Source organism: Cervus elaphus, chromosome 19 (genome assembly GCF_910594005.1).
Source record: "Cervus elaphus chromosome 19, mCerEla1.1, whole genome shotgun sequence".
Classification (NCBI taxonomy): domain Eukaryota; kingdom Metazoa; phylum Chordata; class Mammalia; order Artiodactyla; family Cervidae; genus Cervus; species Cervus elaphus.
In genome coordinates this window covers 89,731,075-89,754,758 of record NC_057833.1, presented here as the reverse complement: position 1 = coordinate 89,754,758, position 23,684 = coordinate 89,731,075, and the positions used below count along the sequence as shown (strand labels likewise).

At 46.8% G+C, this 23,684-nt stretch overlaps 1 protein-coding gene across 3 annotated transcripts in view; it reads right to left on the bottom strand.

Moving 5' to 3' along the window:
• Positions 1 to 5,873: 5,873 nt before the first annotated feature.
• PXYLP1 (2-phosphoxylose phosphatase 1) overlaps positions 5,874 to 23,684 on the bottom strand; it is a 76,067-nt gene continuing 58,256 nt past the window's right edge. For all 3 annotated transcript variants that reach the window (XM_043874807.1, XM_043874810.1, XM_043874811.1), the window contains 4 exons: positions 23,013 to 23,171; positions 22,065 to 22,191; positions 13,023 to 13,162; positions 5,874 to 8,225 (listed from right to left, as the gene is read on the bottom strand). In XM_043874807.1, coding sequence (XP_043730742.1) covers positions 7,288 to 8,225; positions 13,023 to 13,162; positions 22,065 to 22,191; positions 23,013 to 23,171 — 1,364 coding nt within the window. In that variant the 3' untranslated portion in view covers positions 5,874 to 7,287. The remainder of the gene's footprint in view (positions 8,226 to 13,022; positions 13,163 to 22,064; positions 22,192 to 23,012; positions 23,172 to 23,684) is intronic.

Genomic DNA, 23,684 nt, shown 5'->3' with positions numbered 1-23,684 from the left:
CTAGGCATTCCAACTTAAGAAAAATAAGGGCAGTGTGGCTGCTATCCGGAGGGGTCTCGAGGGAAGGGCATTGAAGACCGAGGGCATCCGCCGTCCAGGGGGAGGCGATGGGATCCGATGATGGCCGTGGACTGAGGGGATGAGGAGGATGGGGGATTCAAGGAAAGAGAGGAGTTGAGGATTCTGGGACTTATCGTGTGGGCCTCTGGCGGGTCTGTAGATTACCTCACTTAGTGAAATTCTTACTCAGAATCTGTTTCGATTCATTCACAGTGGGCATGGGTGTGGTGGGCTGGAAGGATAAGTGCTGTGTATGAAGTTTCCAGAGAGAGGCCCAAGGATATCAAGGTTACATGGAGCCCAACATGCAGGGCACGCTCAGCTCTGGGCAGAGGGCTCTTTGAGCTGAGAGGAAGGATACAGCCGACCCACCCTCGCCAAAGACTTGAGGGGGTCCAGGAGTGAGTACACAAGTGCAAATACATTGACAAAACTATTCAGATGTATACTGACACAAAGAACCACACGGCTGTGTTATACTCACCCTTGTGAGCACACAGGTGTGTAAATAAACACATAGCTACTCATAACCACATGCTCACCATACTCCCTACCCCAGCAAAGACCCTAGTAAATGAAACCCACCATGGAGCCCTGGTTAAGAACCTCTGTAGAGGTAGATAAGAAGGTCAGTTTCCTGGTTGTCCCCTCTGGAGTCTTCAGGTGGCTCTAGAGGGGAGAAGAGTAGGCCCCCCAAGTTCGAAGAGGAATCAGAGTATGAGGAAGGGGCAGTCTCTCCTCCCACCCAACTGTAACTTTAGTGATGGAGCCAGGCCCTCCGTCCTGCCAGACCCCAGCTGGGCAGTCAGTCATAAACACTAAATGGTTAGTGGGAGAGTCAGCCAGGCAGGTAGTTCAAGCTTGGTGGTTGTTGTTCAGTTGCTAAGTCGTGTCTGACTCTTTGTGACCCCATGGACTAGTATGCCAGGCCTCCCTGTCCCTCGCTATCTCCTGAAGTTTGCCTGAGTTCATGTCCATTGAATCAGTGATGCTATCCAACCATCTCATCCTCTGTTGCCCCCTTCTCCTTTTGCCTTCAATCTTTCCTAGCATCACGATCTTTTCCAATAAGTTGGCTATTTGCATCAGGTGGCCAAAGTATGAAGCTAAAGCTCCAATACTTTGGCCACCTGATGCAAACAGTTTAAGCTTTCAGGTGTTTAATTATGTAGGCTTAGTAGTTGTTAGAAAGACAGTAGGTTGGGACTTCCCTTGTGGTCCAGAGGTTAAGAATCTGCCTGCCAATGCAGGGAACTGGAACTCAATCCCCGGTTCAGGGAGATCCCACATGCTGCAGAGCAACTAAGCCTGTGTGCCTAGAGCCGTTGCTCTGCAACAAGAGAAGCCATCACGATGAGAAGCCCACGTACCACAACGAAGAGTAGCCCCTAGAGAAAGCCTGTGCGCAGCAACAAAGACCCAGAGCAGTAAAAAAAAAAAAAAAAAGATTAAAAAAAAAAAGACAGTAGGTCAATCAAATGATTTGTGACTTAGAAACTTAATCAGCCAACCAGCCTGTACTCAGGATTAATTTTTCAGATGGACAGTAGTCCATCAGGATCCATCATTTAGAAGGTCAATTTAATGGTCTGTCCATCAGGGAGCCAGTTATGAGACTGCCAAAGAGCTGTTTCATCAGTTAGATAAAAGGGCAGTTGGGGTGAGACTATATGGAGACAGAATGCCTCTTGTTACATCTTGAAGACAGCGTAGGCAGGTGGAGAGAAGAGTTGACTCCTAGGCCACGAGGGAGCTTCAGCTTGCTGGGAAAGAGGCCTCATCTGTGCGTGCGTTCATGCTAACTCGCTTCTCAGTTGACTATTTGCAGGGAAAAAGAGGAAAAACTGCCGAACAAGGGGCAGGCTGAGTTGCCACTAGAGGGCAGTGTGGCACCCCTTCACTGGCACAAGCAGCTTTGCATTTGTGCGAGCCCCAGTCTCTGACCAGTTTCTGAAGAAAGGGCCTGAAAGGATTTATCATTTGGGGAGTGCCTAACTAAGACACACTCGGCTCCATGCTGGAAGAAAGCAGCTGGTTGTCCAGCAGAAGGACTTGCCTTTCCTGGGCCCTGGGGAGGAGGGAGGTTGGAGGAGTGCCTCACTGGTGGGCCCCCGGAACAGGGAGGGGTGCAGCTCCCTAAAGTAGAGGCACGGAGAGCAAGAAGTCCCCTGCTGAGATGCACATCACTTCCTGGGCTGCTTTTCCTCCAGTGCCTCTTGGGGCCACAGAGGGGCCAGACCCATGGCCTCAGCCTCCAGACTCCCATTCCTTTGCTGAACTTTGGTCAGCTGCTGCTTCTGCAGTGGGCAGCAACTCATAACTCAAGCAGGAAGCTGGGGATTAGACAGAGATGATGAAGGAAACGAGGAAAGGATGAGCAATGAGCTTCATCTCCCTTGGGAAATCATTGAGATGTTTATAATAAGGTGTCACTTTGTGCTTTTTATCAAAGCACAAATGCAGGACTGAGAAGAATTGAGTTCTTTTTTTCCCCAAAGGGAAGTGCATGAGCCTGGGGAGCTATACCTCCCAGTTATCTAGAGCATAATGCTGTGCCTCCAGGTGGCTTCCTGGCTTAAAAAACTGGGCAGGGACATATTCTAGTTCTGGCTGGTTTTGGTAACTCAGCACAGTTAAAAGAAAGAGTAAGTGGGGGGCAGTAATGGAGGCTTCATTGGGAGGACGACCCACGCTGCCCAGGGTTTTACCTGTACTCTCTCGTGGGAGGTGGCATCCTGGTTTTCAGATGAGGAACCCAATGCCTGAGGCCTTATGCCTGGGAAGTGATACAGAACTGGTCTTGAACTCTATGTGGCTCAGTGGTAAAGAATCCGCCTGCCAGTGCAGGAGATGTGGGTTCATTCCCTGGGTCGAGAAGATCCCCTGGAGGAAGAAATGGCAACCCACTCCAGTATTCTTGCCTGGGAAAGCCCATGGACAGAGGAGTCTGATGGACTACAGTCCACGGGGTCACAAAGAGTCGGACACGACTGAGCAACCGAGCACGCAGGTAAGGGGACACAGGCAGGAGAGGGAGGGGGAAGGGCTGGAGGTCGCTAGGTCCCCAGGAAGTTTCTAGGGGGGCTCTGGACATATGTTTTAATTTCATTTTTAATGAAAAATTAAAATACGTCTCACCAGTTGTCTTATGCCAGTTCAGAAGAACCACATCTCATTTCTGGTAGCTTTCCATGGCCAGTGTCTACTATGTGAACACACAGCTCTAAGCATCACCATTTGAAGGTCAGTATCTTTGATTAAAATGTTTACTTTAGGGTTTCCCTGGTGGCTCAGTGGTAAAGAATCCGCCTGCCAGCGCAGGAGATGTGGGTTTGATCCCTGATCTGAGAAGATCCCACATGCCACGGGGCAGCCAAGCTGAGCTTGTGGTGCTGTAGAGCCTGCGAACTGCAAATGCTGAGTCCATGTGGCATAACTACTGAAGCCCAAGTGCCCTAGAGCCCGCTCTCTGCGACCAGAGAGGCCACTGCAGTGAGAAGCCTGCACGCTGCAGTGAGAGAGGGGCCCACGCAGCAGCAAAGATCTAGCACAGCCATAAGCAAATAAGATTGTTTTTAAAAATGTTCACTTTGGACAGTCAGGAAAAGCTGGATATGCATCCTGAATCAACACAATGATACAATTGCTATTCAATCCTGCCAGCTACTTTCAAAGCTGGTCGTTTTGTTGTGGAAAGATTAAATTGATAAACTCAGTCAGTTGACTAATGATTTTATAAAGCTACCTGGCTGTCAAAGTGCTAAAATGTTTGTTGTGTCAGGAATACTATATAAATATTCTTTTAGTAAAATCTCGAAAGAAAAAAGGGAATTACTTTAAAAATATTAAAAAGTATGTCTCATCTATATCATGAAATCATGAAATATTATGCTATGGCTATAAAAGAGCTATCTTTCCTTCTTTCTCTTTCTTCCTTTCCCCCACCTTTCCTCTCAACGTGGAAATCCCTAAGACATACTGTTAAGAGAAGCAAGTTGATGAGAAATATGTCTAAGACATACTGTTAAAGGAAACAAAATATATTTTGAGGGAAGGAAGTCACAGGACAATATAGGTTGAATAATCTTGTTCCCACTTAAAAATTTTGTATATATATGTCAGGGAATGTTTGACGGGAGGATTCCTACGTGCTGTCTCTCATGAGTCCTTTGTCCCTCTTCAAGCGGAACAGCACGCTGCTCCCAGGGACTGAGGTCATTGTGTGAGGCAAGCATGAGTCTCCTTTAGTAAACATTCTCCTTAGGACAAAACAGCTTAATCTCCTTCCCCTTACTTGAGATATAGATTGTCTCCTGACCTTGTGACTAACGTTACCCCTTGTTCCCTTGGTAACGGTTGCTGTACATTTGGTTTTCTGATCTCTATCATTCCCGAAAGAAGTTTCTTGTACTGCAGCCTATATATACTCATAGAAAAATCATTAAAGCACCTTTGCTCCACCAGAGCTTAGGTCCCCGGGTCTTTTTTGTCTCTCTCTCTCTCTCTTTCTCTCTTTCACTTTCTTATCGTCGACTCCATACCACAAGGTTCCGGTCCATTAAAGGACCCCAACATATATATATATATGTATGTATCTGCAAGTTAAATTCCTGGAAGAAGATTTTTCAAGCGGCTCATTGTGTTCTCTCTGGAGGTAGGATTAGAGAACTTCACCTTTGAAGTTGTTTTCAGTATTGTTTGACTGTTTCCCAATGTGCATGTATTAATTTTAATCATGAAAACAACAAAGCTGAATATGCAGTGTGCACACCCACACTTGCCATAATCTAAGTCATTGAGACCATTGCCCTGAAACCAAGGACAAGCTCCAGCACCCTCAGCTGGGTGCGCAGTGTTTGTTTATAGAAAGGAAATGGGTCAGAACTAGATAATGAGGAGGATAGTTTAATGCCATGCATACCCAGTATCTTAGGAGGCAAAACCTCTGCACTTTTAATGTTGGCTTTTATGCAAAATATCCACCTTTAACAAAACAGATGTTGCAAAATTGATTTTTAAAATATCTTCTGATTCACCTTTACTTTAAAATCTTCAAGCTGTGTTTAGCAGTTCTGATTCAGATAGATTGCAAGTGGGAGCAAAAAAAAAAAAAAAAAAAAACTACTTGCATAGGCTTTAAATATTCAAGAGACAACACACAGCAAGGAGATCAAACCAGTCAATCCTAAAGGAAGTCAACCCTGAGTATTTATTGGAAGGGCTGATGCTGAAGCTGAAGCTCCAATACTTTGGCCACCTGATAAGAGCCGACTTATTGGAAAAGACCCTGATGCTGAGAAAGATTGAGGGCAGGAGGAGAAGGGGACGACAGAGGATGAGATGGTTGGATGGCATCAGTGACTCCAGGGACATGAGTTTGAGCAAGCTCTGGGAGATGGTGAAGGACAGGGAGGCCTGGTGTGCTGCAGACCATGGGGTCACAAAGAGTTGAACATGACTTATTGACTGAACAGCAACACATGATTTTCAGCAATAAAAGAAGACTTTGAGATAAACTATCACCCAGTCCAGGGCCACCAGCTGTGACACACCCTTGACCACGAAGTCCTGATGCTGCTGTCAGAGAAGGAAGCTGTAGCCCCTCTGTGGCCCAGGGCAGGACTCTGTCCCTCCCGGTCACCCTAGCAGGCCCCGCTTGGCCTATTGCTAGTCACACTGGGCCTCCCTTCCCCATGTGTACTGTAGAGTTTTCTAATTTAAAATGCTTTTATTTATTAAAAGATAAAACAATTAAAACTCACTTGAAAAGAAACAGAGTGACATAGGTACAAACCATGAGTTACATGTATGAGTATTCTTCAAAAATTTATTAATAGAAACAGATGTATTCAAATGAAACACTGGACAAAAACAGACAAAAAAGGCTGGAATGGCAACGACATTGGAGAATCTCACTTTACATTTCTTTGCACAGAACTAGCACCATTTTAGGCAGAAATCACAGATTTAATTATAATTGCTTCTAATGTATAAAATACCTTATAAAGATTATTTAACTATCTAGTAACAAAGTTCTTCCAAAAACTTATTTAAAAATCAATCTGAATTTACCATTTGAAATTGACGAAAATGGTTTAAAAATTGATCCAATTCTACTGCTTGTCAAAGGGAATGAGCCATCATTAGTTTTATTGGGAGAAAGTGCCTGAATTCAGCTTCTGGTTCCCTTCTAACCACCAAGCAGATACAGTAAATTGAATATTTCATAGGAATAAGAGCACATCTAAAACTGATCTTAGAAAATATTTTCCTAGACTATAAAAATACTAAATGGAATACAAAAATTTCAGCATGTACAGCAAATAGACTACAGCAGACAAATATTGAAGACATACTCGAAACTATCTTATACCACAATCATCATGAACATCAAGTATTATTCTAATAATTTTTTTATGATTCATTCTGATTCAATGTTTGTTTCCCCTCAAGTTTTGTTATAATGTCAGACACAGACCAGATTCTGTGTTTCTAGCAGAAGTTACTGGAGGCACCACTGAATAATTCTGGGTATTCAACTGGTTCTCTCAAAAAGTGCTGAAAGTGCAATTGTAGAACAGCCTGCTTCTTAGAATGGGGGTCAGCAAACTCCAGCCCTCAGACTACGGCTGGCCCACTGCCTCTTTTGTGTGACAGCCACGCTGAACTCATTCATGGGTCATCTGTGGTTGCCTTCATGTTACAAGAGCAGAGTCGGGCAGCTGTGACAGGTGCTATAGGTGGCCTTTTGGTCCAGAGTCTATATTTACTATCTGGCCCTTTATGGAAAAAGTTTGCCCACCCCTGTTTTAAATGAATCACTTCAGGAAACCATTCACTGAACAAGGACAAGGTGAGGTTGTCCCAGATGAAGAGGAGGTTTGGCTGAGGTTTGCTGGTTCCATCACACAGTACCAAGGCAGATCAAAAGAATACACATTTGAATTGGCAACTTTGGGCACTGAAATATTATTCTGGCATCCAAGCAAAGTCTAGCTGGGATAAAGTACCTTCCTTTCTCTGTGAACTGACCACTGTGTACCAAGTCACTTACGTACCCAATTACAGCAACATACTCCCTGTTCAACCCCAAATTCACGTGGGCCCCAAGCATGATTTCCGGCCTTTAAAAACTACCTTGTACCTTTAGCAGCCGACAGACCTAGAAGCGGACCTTCCCCATCCCTTCAAATTGGCGTAGATTCTCGGCGCTGCATCGTGTACCTTTTAGAATCCTTCCCTGTGACATGCTTCATAATAATTGGTACTACCACCACCCAGGGCCACAAACATGTCCTTTTTGATGAAGCGGACTAAATTTTCGAGGGGACACATGGGCTTGGGAGACCGCCTGTGGTGGTCCTGGCAGAATGAAGTGTGGAACGTGATGTCAACACCGTCATAGAGGATCCGGACGGAGTGCTCACGGGGCTTCTCCCTGTCCTGCCAGAGCTCAAAGACCAACCTGGCCGCAAACCGCGGGAACCTGGCGCCCGTAAGGCCCAAGGCACTGAGAATCGGGGCCAGAGTAACGTCGTGAGCGGAGTAGAGAGTGAAAAGCCCCTCCTTCCTGCCCTCTGCTGTGTGCTGCATGCGGCCGACGGTTTGGTTCAGGATAGGGTGGGCGCCCAGCAGCGCGTACCCCAGGTACAGCTTCTTCTCCTGCCTCTCTCTCTCATCCTCTATCTGATGCGTCTTGATCACCTTGAAGTGGTCCATGGTGATACAGCCGTTCTTGGTGCAGGGGAAGCTGACGTTGTGGCAGAAGAGGCAGAGCAGGGAGTCTATGGGGTTGGCAGCCCGGAGCTGCTTGGTGGGGATGTCCACGATCCGGGCCATCTCCTCGTAAGTCCTTTCTAGCTGCCTGTTATTCAAACGTAATAGGTACTGCCGACGCTGCTCCTTCTCCAGGTACTGGTTCCTCAGTGGGCAGTAGCAGTTCCCAGAGCAGAACAGAGCACTGGGCTGGTGCCTAAAATAAACCTTCTTCCAGTCAAAATCCGGCAGAAAGCCATAGAGCAGAGCCAGCCCACTCTGCAGCGTCCGGCTCTTGCCGGTGGTCTCTAAGTGAAGCTGCTCTGCAGCCCAGTTACTCGGCAGGAGCTTGTGTTTCTTCAGGTAGATGTCCCTCAGCAGCTGGCCGTTCTGCAGGTGCTGTACGACCCCTGAAACACAAGAGTGTCACACGCTTGCCTCACCACCAGCTCAGTGGAAGGGCCAGCCAGGGGAGTCGAGGCTCGCCCAGTGCTGGAAGGCTTCAGACACTGTATGGTTACACCCTCGAGCCTGGCCCCCACTGCGAGGGACCCTCCAGAAGGGGCTCCCACCAGCATGTGAAGGGATTACACACAAAGGGATGAGCAGAGTGGGGCCCTGTCCTCTGGACCCACGCCTTTCCATCTGTCTGCCTCGATCCCTCCTCTGGAGGAGGGCTGTGACTGGTGGGGCTCAGAGGTAAAACCAGCCTGCTGGTGGAGGTGCAGGAGGTAATGGAGCCTAAGGAGAGCTTTTTCCCTCCTACCCAGGACAAATCGTTCCTCAGAGTGCCTGGGAGCTCACAGAAATCAGTCAGGCAAGGAGAACAAGTCATATCCTGGCTGCCCAGTTCCCTCCTTCATGCCACACTCCCTACTCCCCCAGCCCAAGGCTCTCTGCTCACTTCCTGGGTCCATTCTGCCCAGTCCTGCCCTTTAACCTGCCCATCAGCAACGATACTCTCCCTGCACAGATATGGAATGATCTCCCAGGTACCTAGATGGAATATTGGGGGGGGGGGGGAAAGCAAATTGCAGAACAGTGTGTTTACTATGCTCCTTTTAAATAAAAATGAGGGGAAAAATAAGAACGTGTATAGGCAGCTGCCTGTGTTTTGTATAAAGAAACTTTGGAAGGGCGCACCATGGTTATCTGGGGGTGACAGGGGCACAGAAATGGGGGGGTGGTGATAGAACAGGGATAGCAGCATGATTTTTAAGTTTCACTTTAGTAGTTACAGTTTTGAACTACACACAGGAACTATGCCACAGTACAATTAAAAACAAAACAAAAACAAACACTGAAAAAGCCTTATCTTCAAGTAGGAGAAGGCAATCCAAGATAAGAGCAAGCTCACCCTCCAGCCAACAGGACGTTGGGATGGCCTTTAAGTGTGAGATCTGAGTTCCCTGAGAGTGTAAACCTCGGGCAGGCCCTGTGACCCGTGATGCCACTTATGCAGATGCCCGACTGGTCTGCAAAGCCCAACCACAAAGACAAGACAACTTCAGGCTGAAATGTGTGGGACAGAGGGAACCGTGTTGGCCCAGGAAGGGGAACAGCTCAGGGGCAGAAAAAAAATCATGAAGGCTATCTAGGTCCTACTCTGAATGAAGAGTATTGACAGCAGAGTCCCCTCAGAGATCTGCGCTGGGACAGGTCTTAGCATTTCCAAATGACTTGCACAGAGGGGCCAACACCCAGAATCTGTGTCTGGCCCCCAGTTCCTTCTGGGCCCACCCAGCATTCTGAGGCCACCTATGCTTACTGTGCACCAGACCTTTCTCCTTTAATCCTCACAAAAACCCAACAAAGAAAGCAAAAGCAAACTGAGGCCCAAGCCATTTACAGTTAAGATATGGCTGAGCCAGAACTCCAGCTCCCATCTGGGCCCAACCTGTGCTCTTAGTCCCGGCTCACGTCACCTCCTCCCTACATGTTCAGGCCGAAATATTACCAATTCAGGGTGTCTCCTCCTCTCCAAACACAACTCGCATCTTCACAACCTGGTTCCTGCCCTTCCCTTTCTCTCCCAGTGAAATGCTCATCCTGACTCCAATACTATAATTCCTTTCTGTCCTTCTCTTTCTCCCCCAGGTGGCATTAATCATTCCCTCCTGTTCACACAGACTGCTGGACTTCTGAGGCATTCACTGCATCTGCCGAGCCTAGCATGTGCTAGAACTGTGCTCAGCACTTTACACACACTATCAATGTGTGTATCAATGCAACTTGCCACCAGCTCTGTCGGGAATATGTCACACGCCCCACTTCACAGGTCTGTTTACGCCAAAGCCTGTGTTATTGTCAGAACCTGCAGCTCGCAGCAGCACCCTCGGAGGCTTCCATGCTCTGTGCCATCCAGCTGCCCTCCTCCCCTACACACGGCAGCTGCTAAAGCACCTGGGATGGAGTAGACGCTAACGATCAGCTGCATCTTACGTGGTTCCTGTGAGGTCCCCAAAGTGTGCACTCATAAGTGATTATTCTAACAGCGATGCAAGATTTCAAATAGGAGATAAAAGTGACCATTAAAAGAGACCAGGGAATAGGAGCAAACTACCACAGATAAGATTTCTAGGGTAAGGCTAGTTTTAAAAACAATGATGATAATAGGTCAATTGGAAAGAAAGATGGGGATGAATAAACTATTTGATGCAATTACCCTGACCTCCCAGCCAGTTGATGGACACTGACCCTCAAGGACACCATCAGATTCTCTCAAGAACGTGAATGTATAAGTTCATCTCTACATGTGGCCAGGACTGTCTCCATTGACAGACACACAGCAAAACCATACCGGCAGGGACAGACAGCTTTTCGCTGGGACCAGTCTCTGGAGGCCTAGTCATATTCTTGCCCTTAGAGTCTGTGAGTCATCCTCAGTCTTTATAATAAATGTCCTTTTTGGGAGGGGCTTGAGTTGGTTTCTGTTACGCACCACCCGTGGTTCTCAGCAAGCACAGTTCTGCCCTCAGGGAGGGTTTGGGTTGTCACAGTAACACGGGGAGGAACACTGCTGACTCCTTGCGTGTGGGGGCCAAGGACTGGACGGTCTTCACAAGGAACTGTTCTCTAATTCCGAATAACTTTTGAAGTACAAGACATTCCCATATGTGAAAATCCTTCAAGTTTTAATACTTTAATCCTTGAAGTTTTAATACTTCAATTTCAAAACTGTTTTTTTGTGTCTACAGACATATAGCCATTTTTGTATAACATCTACTGAATTTTCCAGAAATAAATTAAGGGGCATCTGTCTTTTGTTTTGATGACATTTGTCAAATAAATCATGTCCTGATATATGGGGTATTAAGAGTCATCAATGCACATCCTTTGATCATTCTGCATTTGTAGCTGTCACCACACCCATCTACATTTATGTGCAAGCAACTGATTACTTCATTTTCTTTTCTAACAAAGGTGTGCTCAAACATTTATACTGAGATATACAGAATTACATAATAAAATCATTTCCTTTTGTTTCTACTTCATATTACAGGTAGGATACCTGATATAACTGTTTTGTAAAATTATGTATATAGAATGGTTATATTTGAATTTCACTTTGGGATAGTTCAGGGAGCACCACAAAATACTTGTTAATAAAAGGGGGCTCTGGTTCTGGTAGGAGGAGGACTCCTATTTTTATTTATTTGTTTTTTAAATATTTATTCATTTGGCTGCTCCAGGTCTTAGTTGCGGCATACAAGATCTTCAGTTGTGGCACATGGGATAGAATTCCCTGTTCAGGGACTGAACCTGGGCCCCCTGCATTGGGAGCACAGAGTCTTAGCCATGGACCACAAGGGAAATCCCAGGACTCCTGTTTTAAACTAATGTAGAACTTGTGCACGTGGAACTAATTAGCAAAAGCTTTTGACAAAACTCCTTATTCAAGGCTAGTCCTCCAGAGCCTTCATCTTGCCCCACTTGGTCACTTACTATCTTCTCCCCAGTAATAATAGTTTTCAAAACATTGGGAAACCATTGGGGTTTGATGGACCTTCTTTCCGTCAAAGCTGAGGTCCTAAGATGCTGGTGGATCAAGAAACAGAATATGGCCTATAGGTCATCCTGATTCCTCCAGGAAGACCAGTGACCACACAAAGGTCCTCTGAGGTCTCAGACTGAAGAAGTAGAAAGCTGAAACCTCTTGGGGACACCAGTTCTTTCTCGTCCCAGCCCACAGTTAACTCACCAACCTATGCTGACAGTGAACTGGCTGCACAGCAGTATGAACAGGGCTGCAGAGGGAGAGATGGCTTTTGTGAGGAACACACTTGCGGACTCCATGCATGGTGGGGCTCTGCCATATGCATGTCCCTCAGATCTGGGGCATGAAAACCTTTTAGCTGTTTTGTCTGAAGTATCTGAGAACATGGGACTGGTTACATACATCATGGCCTATCCACAGTGGAAGAATATGCAGCTATCAGAAATTATGTTGTTGATGAACATTTATTGGTAGGGAAAGATTATCACGATATATTATTAAGTGAAAAAATGGGCTACAAAATAGTGCTCAGGAAGATACAACCTGTGAGAATGAGTGTGTGTGTGTGTGTGTGTGTGTGTGTGTGCGCGCGCGCGCATACCTACGACTGCATAGATATTAACACAAGAAGAAAGGTTATTAATTTCTTTGGTGAGATTATGAGTGCTTTAAATTCATCTTTCTTTTGCTTAATTGTCATCCCTACTTTTTCTTCCATGAATATATATATTTTTAATAATAGGAGAAAGGGCTATTTTTAATATTTAGAAATCAGACGGGACTTCCCTGGTTGGAGCAGTGGATAGGAATCCACATGCCAAAGCAGGGGGCACGGGTTTGATCCTTGTTTGATCTGGGAAGATCCCACATGCCTCAGATCAACTAAGCCTGTGCTCCACAACTACTGAGCCCACACATGAGAACAGTCACTGAAATGAGAAGCCCGTGCACTGCAATGAAGAGTAGCCCCCACTTGTTGCAACTAGAGAAAGCCTGCACACAGCAATGAAGACCCAGTGCAACCAAAAATAATAAATATATTTTAAAAAAGAAATGTTTAATGAGATACCTTGGTGGGCTCACAGCTGCTTGAGGTACAGTGCTGACTCACCCCCATGCCCACAGCGTCTCACCCGAGGCCCCGCTGCATGCGTCCACCACACGCGGGAGTGGGTGGAAGAGTAAGTGGAAGAATGGTCATTGCACTTACCTGTCTGCGTGAGCTCTCCCATCTCACACAGCTGGTGACTGGAGTAAAGAGGCAGCGAGTGCAAGGGGCTTTCGAAAGAGGCTCCAGGTCCTTTTGACATGTGACTCACAAAAGCCTCCAGTTTAGAGTGATACGGCTTCCTAAAGAAACAACACAGAGTTAGCGGTCAATGTGCTCTGAAAAAGTCCACAACGATTTCAGCTGTAACAAGCAGTAGCCCAAGTGAGCCCTGCCCTTTCTCACCCGCAATAATAGTACATTCCAATCTCATGATTACTCGCCTGCTGACACCTACATATAAAGCGCCCACTCTGTAGGGCCAGCCTGAGCCCCTGCCATCTCCCAGAGTGCCCATCATTCTCAAGCCCTGTGGGGGTTAGTGCTGACCTCACGCACTCTGTTCCCCACACCGACCTTACCAGGCAGCCAAGCCTAGATTGGTGGTTGACCTCGATTTTTCCCTCCCCTGCCCTTGCCCATGTGCCCTCCTGGGCTGCTCTGCGCCTCTCTCCTATCCCTGCATCCCTGAGTAGGTTTTGGCTCAGAGAGCTTTTGTCTAGATGGCGTGGGCTCCTCCTCGACCTCCCTGCAGCCTAATCTTGCCTTCTCCACAGACAGTGAGGTCAACACAGGAGGCAACCCTAGATGTCACCGCTCCGTGCCACCTTTCCAAGGAGCCTCATGTGGCCATTAGTCTACTCTGGCCCTGCCTCACTCTGAGGCCCAGGGCTCCCCAATGCTGTTCTCTGGCCACACGTAGCATCTGCCTTCCATACCCCACACTTGTTCTTGCACTGTTCCAAGACTTTCCACATGCTGCCCCCTCCTCCTAGAAAAGGCAACCCAACTTTCACTGGGGTAACCTTTAATCCTTAACTTAGGTGACCTCTGGAAAATCTCTTGTGAAGAAAATTAACTGATTAGGATAACCCATATCTCTACAGCTCACTATGCATTTTGCACATATGGTATCTCACTGCATGTGGGGTGATAATAAAGAGTGGAAAAAAATAGGTTATTTATGAGATCTATGAAATTTATAATATTATTTATATTTCTGCCGTGAAGTCACATGTGGTAAATCAAGATTTATCAGTCTAATCACAAATACACAATTTCCCTGAATAATGAAATGACCTATGAATATATACAAACATTTTCTCTGAATAATGAGATGACCTATGAATATACACACCTTTCCCTTGAATAATGAAATGGCCTATGACTGTTTATACATTGTCCAGCTGAACAGAGGTGGACAGATAGAGCAGTTCCCAACTAAGCTAAAGCAGCATGAAAAGAAGCAAAGATAAATTGTTTAATGGCAGACCCCTGCTGTCTGAAAACCTAATTAACTTTGGCAATGCTTTTACAATGGCTGCCAAAATGGGTTTATTATCTTTTGAAAACATAAAGCTAAAAAAAACCCATTACAAAAATATGTTTTAGGGAATGCTAATCCTGACATACAGTATATAGTCTAATAAATCACCCCATATTGCTACAAGACATTACGGCTTTCCATAAAAACAGAGGATGTTATTTTCCCTGAGGCTGAAACACATATATATTTGCAACCTGGGAAATAAAATGTCCAGACTGATAATGAGGCTGCCGAAACGAATCCACATAAACAAAGGCTATCTATCAACAGGAGTCAAATATTCTTCTCCAGGCCATTATTTCAGGTTGATAATGTTTGAGGATCTAAGAAAGCTTTGCTACCAATTTTAGAAATGAAATTTCCCCACTGAAAGTGTTGGCTGGGAGGTCCCAGGTTTTCAGGGAATCTGATTGGTTAATGATGCATTAATATCTAAGTGTATTCATGGAAACCTGTTTTTGATATGGAAAAGTGACAATTCATGAAAGAAAAACTTCACTTATGGATAATATAACAAAAGACTGAGTCTTTTAATCAGGAAGAGGACCAGGTAACCTGAGCACTTGGGCCTGTCCTGGATCTGAATGATCAGGCCCTGAGGCCCCAGACTGAGCAGCTGGCATCTGTCTCCTGAGAACAGATATTTCAAGATAAAGATAATGGCAGGAGCAAGAGGGAGCAGAGTCCTGCTTGGACTAAAGATAAAGAGACCACGTATTACTCTTTCTTGAGGTCAGAGACCCCCAAACTATGCATGCAAAGAAAGGACCCTTAGGAGAGGGGGTGCTAGACCATAATATGTTCTGTCAACTTCCCTGAGACCTCTGTGCTGGAATCTATCTTGGCTAAAAGATGCACGCGCACACATCGGAGGGCCCTTAGCCAGATCAATTATGGTTTTAAAGCCAGACACAGCAAGATGACTGGCCGGAGGAAACCCAGAACTGCCTCCCAAAGCACAGGACTCTCTCTCTCTCTCTCTGAGCCAGCCCATGCTTCCTCTGCACATATATTCTCTCTTAATAAACATTTTAGTTGTCTCACTACTTTTCATCTCTTTGCTGAATTCTTCAAAGCAGACAAGAACCAGGGAGCACGGCAGCCCAGATTCAAACCCTGGTAGGGGAACTGAGATTCCTGCTTCAAGCCATCACAGCCGAGGCCACCCGACAGCCTCCCAAGATCAGTTCTTCCCACCTCACATACTGCTCCATCCCTGGAGTTGAGAGGGTCCCTAGCACACAGTAGATAAATCAAAAACACATGTAAATGAATTCAACTGGGAAGTGCCCCACACTTAGATGCTTCAAGAAAAGTCCAAGCCTTCTATAATCTGTAGCAATGAATACAGAAAGTTCCCATAGTTTATTAATATATCCAGATTTCGATGGAAATATTAAAAACAAAGGCAATTGTAAGTGAGCCTTAGTTATATGACAGACTCTCTTTGGTCAAATTTTAGTCTCCTCTGAATCCTCTTCCCAACCAGGCCTCGATCTTTGGATTTATACCTGTCTTTGCATTGTCCATTTTTAGCAAAAATCCTGCTACAGTCAGTGTAGCCAGAATCTCTCACTCTTTCTTTTTTCTTTGCTGTGCTGGGTCTTTGCTGTGATGCAGGCTTTTCTCTAGTTACAGTGTGAGGACTTCTCATTAAGGTGACTTCTCTTGTTGCAGAGCACAGGCTCCAGGTACACAGGCCCAGTAGTTGTGGTGCATGGGCTTAGCTGCCCCAGGGCATGCAGGATCCTAGTTCCCTGATCAGGGATCAAACCCACGTCTCCTGTATTCTTTACCATTGGACCACTAGGGAAGCCCAGAATCTCCCACTCTTGGTATCTGATCACCCTTGCTACCTGATCAAATTCCTCAACCCCAGTGGTATCTGATCACCCTGGTCTGCTTTCACCAAGAATCCTGTTGAATCAGTTAACTAGAATCCCCTCACCCCGATGTGTCCTCACAGTAACTCTCCCCCACCCTGCTCCTTGGCTAAAAAGCCCCACTTGTCTATGCTCTATCTGGAACTGAGCTCAGTTCTGTCCCTACTGTATTAACTCCTCAATAATATCTGTTTTTACAGCTTTATCTGCTCTTCAGCTCTGGTTTTTCTTTAACAGTTAGATACTAAAAACTATTCTCTGCTTCTTGGGAACTTTGTTAGATCCCATTTTTGAGATCCTAGCGGTAAGTAGCGGAGAAGGCAATGGCACCCCACTCCAGTACTCTTGCCTGGAAAATCTCATGGACGGAGGAGCCTGGTAGGCTGCCATCCATGGGGTCGCTAAGAGTCAGACATGCCTGAGTGACTTCACTTTCACTTTTCACCTTCATGCATTGGAGAAGGAAATGGCAACCCACTCCAGTGTTCTTGTCTGGAGGATCCCAGGGACGGGGGAGCCTGGTGGGCTGCCGTCTATGGGGTCGCACAGAGTCGGACACGACTGAAGCGACTTAGCAGCAGCAGCAGCAGTAAATAGAGTCACATGACTAAGTATTTGCCAGTGGAATGAAAGGATGTATGCAAATCTCTGTTTAGGCTTTCAGATCATGGGTGTGCCCCCTCCACACTCTCTTCCTTCCCTCTGGCCATGATTCAGGCACCCTGGCAACCCAGGTTCAGTCAAGTACACATCCCTAGGGCATGGTGGGAGCAACAACCTAGAAGGAACCTGGGGCCCTGAATGATCAAGTAAAGTAAAATTATACAACCTGGAATACTCATCTCAGACCTTCACGCAAGAGAGAAACTTCTGTTATTTAGGCAAAGCATTCTTGGTTCCCCTTTTCATTTTTTACAGCAAGTCCCCTACATACGAATGAGTTCTATTCTGACAGCACATTCATAAGCCCAACAAAGTTAGCTTAAGAAGTCAGCTAACACAATCAGCTATATAGTAGTGTACTGCAATAGGTTTATAATACTTTTCACACAAATAATACAGAAAAACAAATGCAAAAAATAAAGACTTTTCACCTTACCATACAGTACCTTGAAAAGTAAGATAGTACCAGCTACATCACCACTGCTTTTACTCTTGCTTCCAGACATCCTGGGCTTGAAATAAAGCTACTGTACCACTGTACTCTATACGGTACTGTGAAGTACACAAGGGCACACCACCTATACACGCTGCACACACACGACAGTGTACGGCAGACATGTGAACAAACTTACGTGACTGGACATGTGAACACATGCTCATGTCTTCAAACATTTGAAACTTAAAGGTTCACATGTAGAGGACTTACTGTTTTATTTTTTGGCCATGCTACCCAGCTTGCAGGATCTTAGTTATCTGACCAGGGACTGAACCTGGGCCCATGGCAGTGCAAGCAGAGTCCTAACCACTGGCCCATCAGAGAATTCTCCTTGGTTCTCTTTATTATAACAGCATGCACAAAAATGACTGTATCTGTGATGATGAATTTTTCTTCAGGAAATACCCATGTGATTGTATTCTCACTGGAAATCTACTTTCACATTGAAAATAGAAAGAGCCAGCAGTGCTACCATCTTAAGCCTTCAAACTATTTGCTTCAGAGTTCTTATTTACATTTTATATACATTTTCACAGCTATTTATTACACAAAGCTCTAGACAGAAGCCCTAAGGCTAATCCACACGTATATAAGAAAATGTATTGTGCTTTAGCCATCATTTGAGCAATCATTGAGTTCTGCACAGACTAGTAAGACAAGCTGAGAGAGGTATAAGACCAGTGACACTGTTATTCAAAAAAGCAATTCAAAAAAGCTTGCATGGCTGGAAACCAGAACAAGTTCATGCCACAGATTTTTACAGTTTATGCCAATTAAAGAATTTATTATTTTATGTTATTAATAAGGTAAAATGCTAAAAAAAGATAAACTTAATATACTTTTATCAGTCTTTGGTTTTCTGGGCTTTTTTGCTCTATCTGATGTGATTACCTCCCCACTCCCCCTTCCTGAAACTCTCCTTCCTCAGCTCTTATAACATCGCTCTCTTGCCTTCTTCCTGTTTGCAATTTCTCTATCTCCTTCAGGGACGCTTCTTTCTCTTGGTGCTATAACTGGCTGGTGCTCCCAGGACTCTATTTTTGGCCCATTCCTCACTCCACAGGCTCTGTGTGTGACACCATTCAAGCCCACAGCTTCAGCTACCGTTTACATGCTGAGCTCTCAAACCAACCTCCACCTCCCTGCAGGACAATGTTCCTGAGCCCCACAACTACTCATGAAGAGGCAGCTTCCACCATAAAGACTCTGAGAGTCACGGGAGGTGTCCTTGTAAAGGGAAACATTGGGGTGTTTGGCTCCTGCTGCTGTCAGTTTGGTGCACCCCCACCTGCCAGCCCAGAAGTCTCCTTCACCAGATGGGAGTAATGGGTGCACTTTAGAATGCTCTGCCTCGGGCTTCCCTGGTGGCTCAGAGGTTAAAGCATCTGCCTGCAGTGCAGGAGACCCGGGTTTGATCCCTGAGTTGGGAAGATCCCCTGGAGAAGGAAATGGCAACCCACTCCAGTATTCTTGCCTGGAGAATCCCATGGAGGGAGGAGCCTGGTAGGCTACAGTCCATGGGGTCGCAAAGAGTCGGACAGGACTGAGTGACTTCACTTTCACTTTCAAATCTAAAAAAAAGGTATATGTAGAATGCTCTGCCTCAGAGGAGGCTATAAAATTAATAACTCGTGAAGATGAACTGGCCCCTGGGAACACAACAGGCCCAGCTGGTGACCCAGATCCACAGTCCCAGAGGACAAAGAGACCCAGACTGGGTCCCCTTTGCTGGAACACCTCCTCACTCTTATGCGAAATGTGTGTTTCTAATGACAAGTCAACATTTATTGTTATAAAAGATGGAATTCATTAAATGCCATTAATTAATTAAACATGTATATTCTAACCCACGTTCTAGAAAAGATTGAAAGTAGCTCCTAAAAATACAGAATATGGACTAAAATAGACCTTCCCTGATGGCTCAGTGGCTAAAGAGTCTGCCTGCAATGTTCGAGACACAAGAGATGCAGGTTCAATCCCTGGGTCAGGAAGATCCCCTGTAGAAGGAAACGGCAACCCACTCCAGTATTCTTGCCTGGGAAACCCCACGGACAGAGGAGCCTCGTGGGCTACAGTTCATAGGGTCACCCAGAGTCGGACATGACTAAGCGACTAAGCATACACACGGCATACATTCTATCCACTTTCTAGAAAAGACTGAAAGTAGCTCCTAAAAATACAGGATGTGGACTAAAATAGTAGAACAAGGCCAAAAAGTCAAGACCAAAGGAAATGATGCAGGGGTGGCTGGGGCAGCTGGTTCCTGGGAACTGCGCCTCTCAGGTGGGAGCCGCAGAAGTGGCCTCGTCATGGGGTCCTGCCGTTGCTGTGGCAGAATGAGGGGCCCTGGGACCTGACCTGGTCTTGTGACCACAACCACTCAGAGAGGAAATAAGGCCAGGCCTGGGAGACTCCAGGCTGCTGCAGTGAATGAAACACCATTGCTCAAATTCTCAGCGGGGACAAGGTTCTGAGCTTTACTCCATCACCGCAGTTAGACCTCACAGGATTTCACAGCTGAGGCTCAAATCTACTATGATAGACTCATGAGAGGCAATGATGACCTGTGATTCTCACTGGGCTTCTGAATTCATTCTGCAACCAACCCAGTCCAACAACCAGGCTCGGGCTGGGTACCAGAGATATAGAAGGAGTAAGACCCAATGCCCTGCAGAGTCAGTGGTGTGGGAGGACAGAAACGAAACAAGGATGCTGGGAGGAGAGCCTGCTGGTAGGGAGGAAGCAAGCCTGCTGCCCAGCGGCCCCGCCAAGTGGGCTCCTTCCCTGGGAACAGCCAGGTGACCCCCAGAGCCTTCAGGGTGCCCAGGGGCCTTTCAGCATCAGCTGATTGGCCTGGGGGCAGACCCATTGTCCCACCTGAGAATTTGAAGCCCAGAGAAAGGCAAGCAGAAGCTAAGAGCTGCCCACTGGAGCAGGGTACCTCCCACAAAACCTTTGAGGCTGATCTGGGTCCAGCCACCTCAGAGGCCCAGTGCCCCATCTGTCTCTGGGTTGTTCAAAGTCCTGTACAATGACAAGACTGAGTCAGCTGTTAACACATTGAACCTCTGCTCTGCAGAAGGAGAGAAGCCACTTCCCCTAGCTGCCCTCCCGCCACCCTGGATGCTCCAGCCCAGAAACTAAAGGGTTAACTCCCAGCACAGCACATGGCCTCTATCCGTGCCCTAATCATAAGGCTGGTTAAGGTCTGGTCATTAAATATTTTGTTCTGAGGGCCTTCCTGCACATCCCCCTTTTTGGGTTGAGTGAGACAGTGGTGGTGCCTGATACAAACAGAAGCCCTCCTAACGCAGTGGGAGAGGTTTCCTGGAAGGGGTGCCATCTCAGAGGGTCTTGGAGGAGTGATAGGAGGGGACCAGCAAGCCGAACAACAGGTACAAAGGCCTGAAGGGTGAAGAGCCGGCGGGCAGTGGTGGGCAGGGGCAGAGGGTCCCAGCAGAAAGGCTGCACAGAGGGCTAGAGATGAGGAAGAAGGCCAACGACTGCACGCGGGCTGGACTCCACCTAGGAGGTTTTCCAGGCTGTGGGACATGAGGACATGCATCCACGCTTGTTAAACACAGAAAAGACGACACAGATTCCTAGGCTTCGAACTTTGTGATCTCCAGCAGGAAATGAAAGCCTAGAATCAAGTGGTATTCCATGATGGTTTTAAAAAAATGGTTCACTTCATCTTCCCCATGATATTAGACAATAAGAAGGCTGAGATGCAAAGGGTTAACCTGGAACTCCCGGGTTCACACTGCAGTCCACTGTGAATGGACAGCCCTGGCTGCTGGGAGGCAATGGTTCCACCCACAGCATTCCATCAGCATAACATCTTCCCCACAGAGTACTTCCCCGTCTCCTCCCCGCATTCAGTAAGCTCTGCCTGGGAGATAATGAGCCCCCAACACACCTGTTGAGGCCCGGCCCATCACTTTGCTGCTAACCGTGCCTCTCACTTTAGAGCCATGCCATTTCCACATGCACACTTCTACTCTCTTTTCAAGTATTTTTCATCCTAAAGGCTGTCACCCAAGAGCAGGTTGTCTCTCCTCCTGTGAAGAATGAAAAGCCTGACATAACACCTTCCCTGTAAGTGACTCTGCAGCTGGTGATGTTCAGCCTTCTCATCCCACTTACTCCTCACCCCAACTCTGCATGGTCAGCAGCGTCATCCCCGTTTCAGAAACAGAAGGCTGAGACCCAGAGAGACTAAGGGACTTACCTGCAGCCCTGAATGGAACAGCCACGCCAGGGTCTGAGGACTCCTGGCCCAGTGGTCACTGCACCATGTCTCAGCTGTTTCTTAAACTAAACAACAGCAGGGAGGGAGACTGTAGATAGCAGACTGGCCAGGACTCAAATCTCAGTTTATCTGCTGTGTGGCCTCAAACAGGTGTCCTCAGCTCTCTGGGCCTCTGTCCTCTCAACTGTGAGATGGGATTAACCCGCAGGATCGTTCTGAAGATCCAAATCCTGGCAAACAGTACTCACTGGATGTGTACAGGCCACTCCCCCATCCTGTCTTCCTGTTTTGAATAGTTTTCCAGTCACCCTTTTGATCTGAAAAGAGATTCTTCTCAATGACTTTTAAGAAAAGTGCGATTTACCTGTTAGCCACCAGAGTGCAGTCAATTTCCGGGCGCTTCGTTTTGGGAATGGCGTACAGGGGGTACCTGTCCCCATGTCGAATGAACACGTGCACAGACACCAGCTTAAAATGATGTGGAGCATGGCCTGCGTGAGAAAAGCACGTTGCCTGGTTGTCACTCAGGAACAGTTTATACTTTCAGCTCGCAGAGGCCAGGAGGGGTGACCATGGTGGAAGGGTGCCATGCTGGGATGGAGTGAGGGGGGCCCTCTGACTAACTCACAAGGAAGGGCAGAGGAACATGAGAAGGCTGCTTATGCCCCAGAGTCCCAGCACTCACAGGGAGGCTTTGGGGTGTGGCTGGGGGCTGGAGATCAGTGAAGTGGGGGCAAGACTGCTCAGGTAGCCTCACTCACATCCATAGACTAGGGGGAGGCCCATGGAAGTACTGGAAACCATGACTTGCTTTAAGTCTTTCTCTTGTGAAACAAGACTGGGCAGAAAGAGATAACTACTCAACATCTTCTTTGATATACTTTCAGAAAAGCAAAAGTCAACAGAGAAATCATATTTTCCTACACCTTCAATGCCAGACACCAGAGGGGTATGATGTGGGAGTCCTAAGCCCTGAGAGAGCCCGCCTGGGAAAGGGTTGAGCTGAGGGTGACCCCCTAAAGCCCTTCAAGGCCACCTCTCTGCTCATTCTCACCGGAAATCAGGATGACGGCAAACAACTGTGGAGGCCTTCTCATGCACCTCATGCTGCTCAAAGCAGTTACTTATTCCTCCCAGCAGCCCTGTGAGTAGGGATGGCTTGTTATGCCCATTTTACAGATGAGGAAACTAAGACCTGGGAACTCATTCAAGGGCACAGCCCAGTGGCGACTGCAGGACTGGAGCCCCGGCTGTCTAGCTCCTTAAATGCTGTGTGAAGATGCTACCATGTCGGGCTGCTCAGCTGGCCTACCTTCCATGCTGCGCTCAGCCACACCTGGAATGTTGCAGTACAAAAGGGCTTCATATACCGGGTCCATCACGGGGGGCTCCGTTGCAGGGTCAGGCATGATTCTCTTTCGATTCTTGCTGGTCACTCCATTCTTGGTTGCCGACACTGGGATCAGGTGGACTGCAGGGAAAGCAAAGTAGGTCAGGAAACGTGTGATCATGGAGGGCACATGCCAGCTAGAGGACCCCAGAGGGCAGCTGGATTTTCACCGGAATTCACCTCTGTCTCAGAACTAGGCTGGACTTCAATGCATCAATAGCAAAATGTCAGCTTCCCATTCAAGAACTCTTTTAAAAATGTTTTTTTAATTTATTTTTTAATTGAAGGAAAACTGCTTTACAATGTTGTGTCATTTTCTGCCGTACAACAACACAAATCAGGCATAATTATGTATGTGTGCTGTGCTCGGTCATTTCAGTCATGTCCAACTCTTTGCAACCTGGGGACTGGAGCCAGCCAGGCTCCTCTGTCCATGGGATTCTCCAGGCAAGAGTACTGGAGTGGGTTGCTGAGCCCTCCTCCAAGGGATCTTCCCTACCCAGGAATCAAACCCATATCTCCAGCGTCTCCTGCACTGCCGGCAGGTTCTTTACCCACTGAGCCACCTAGGAAGCCCATAATTATATATAAATA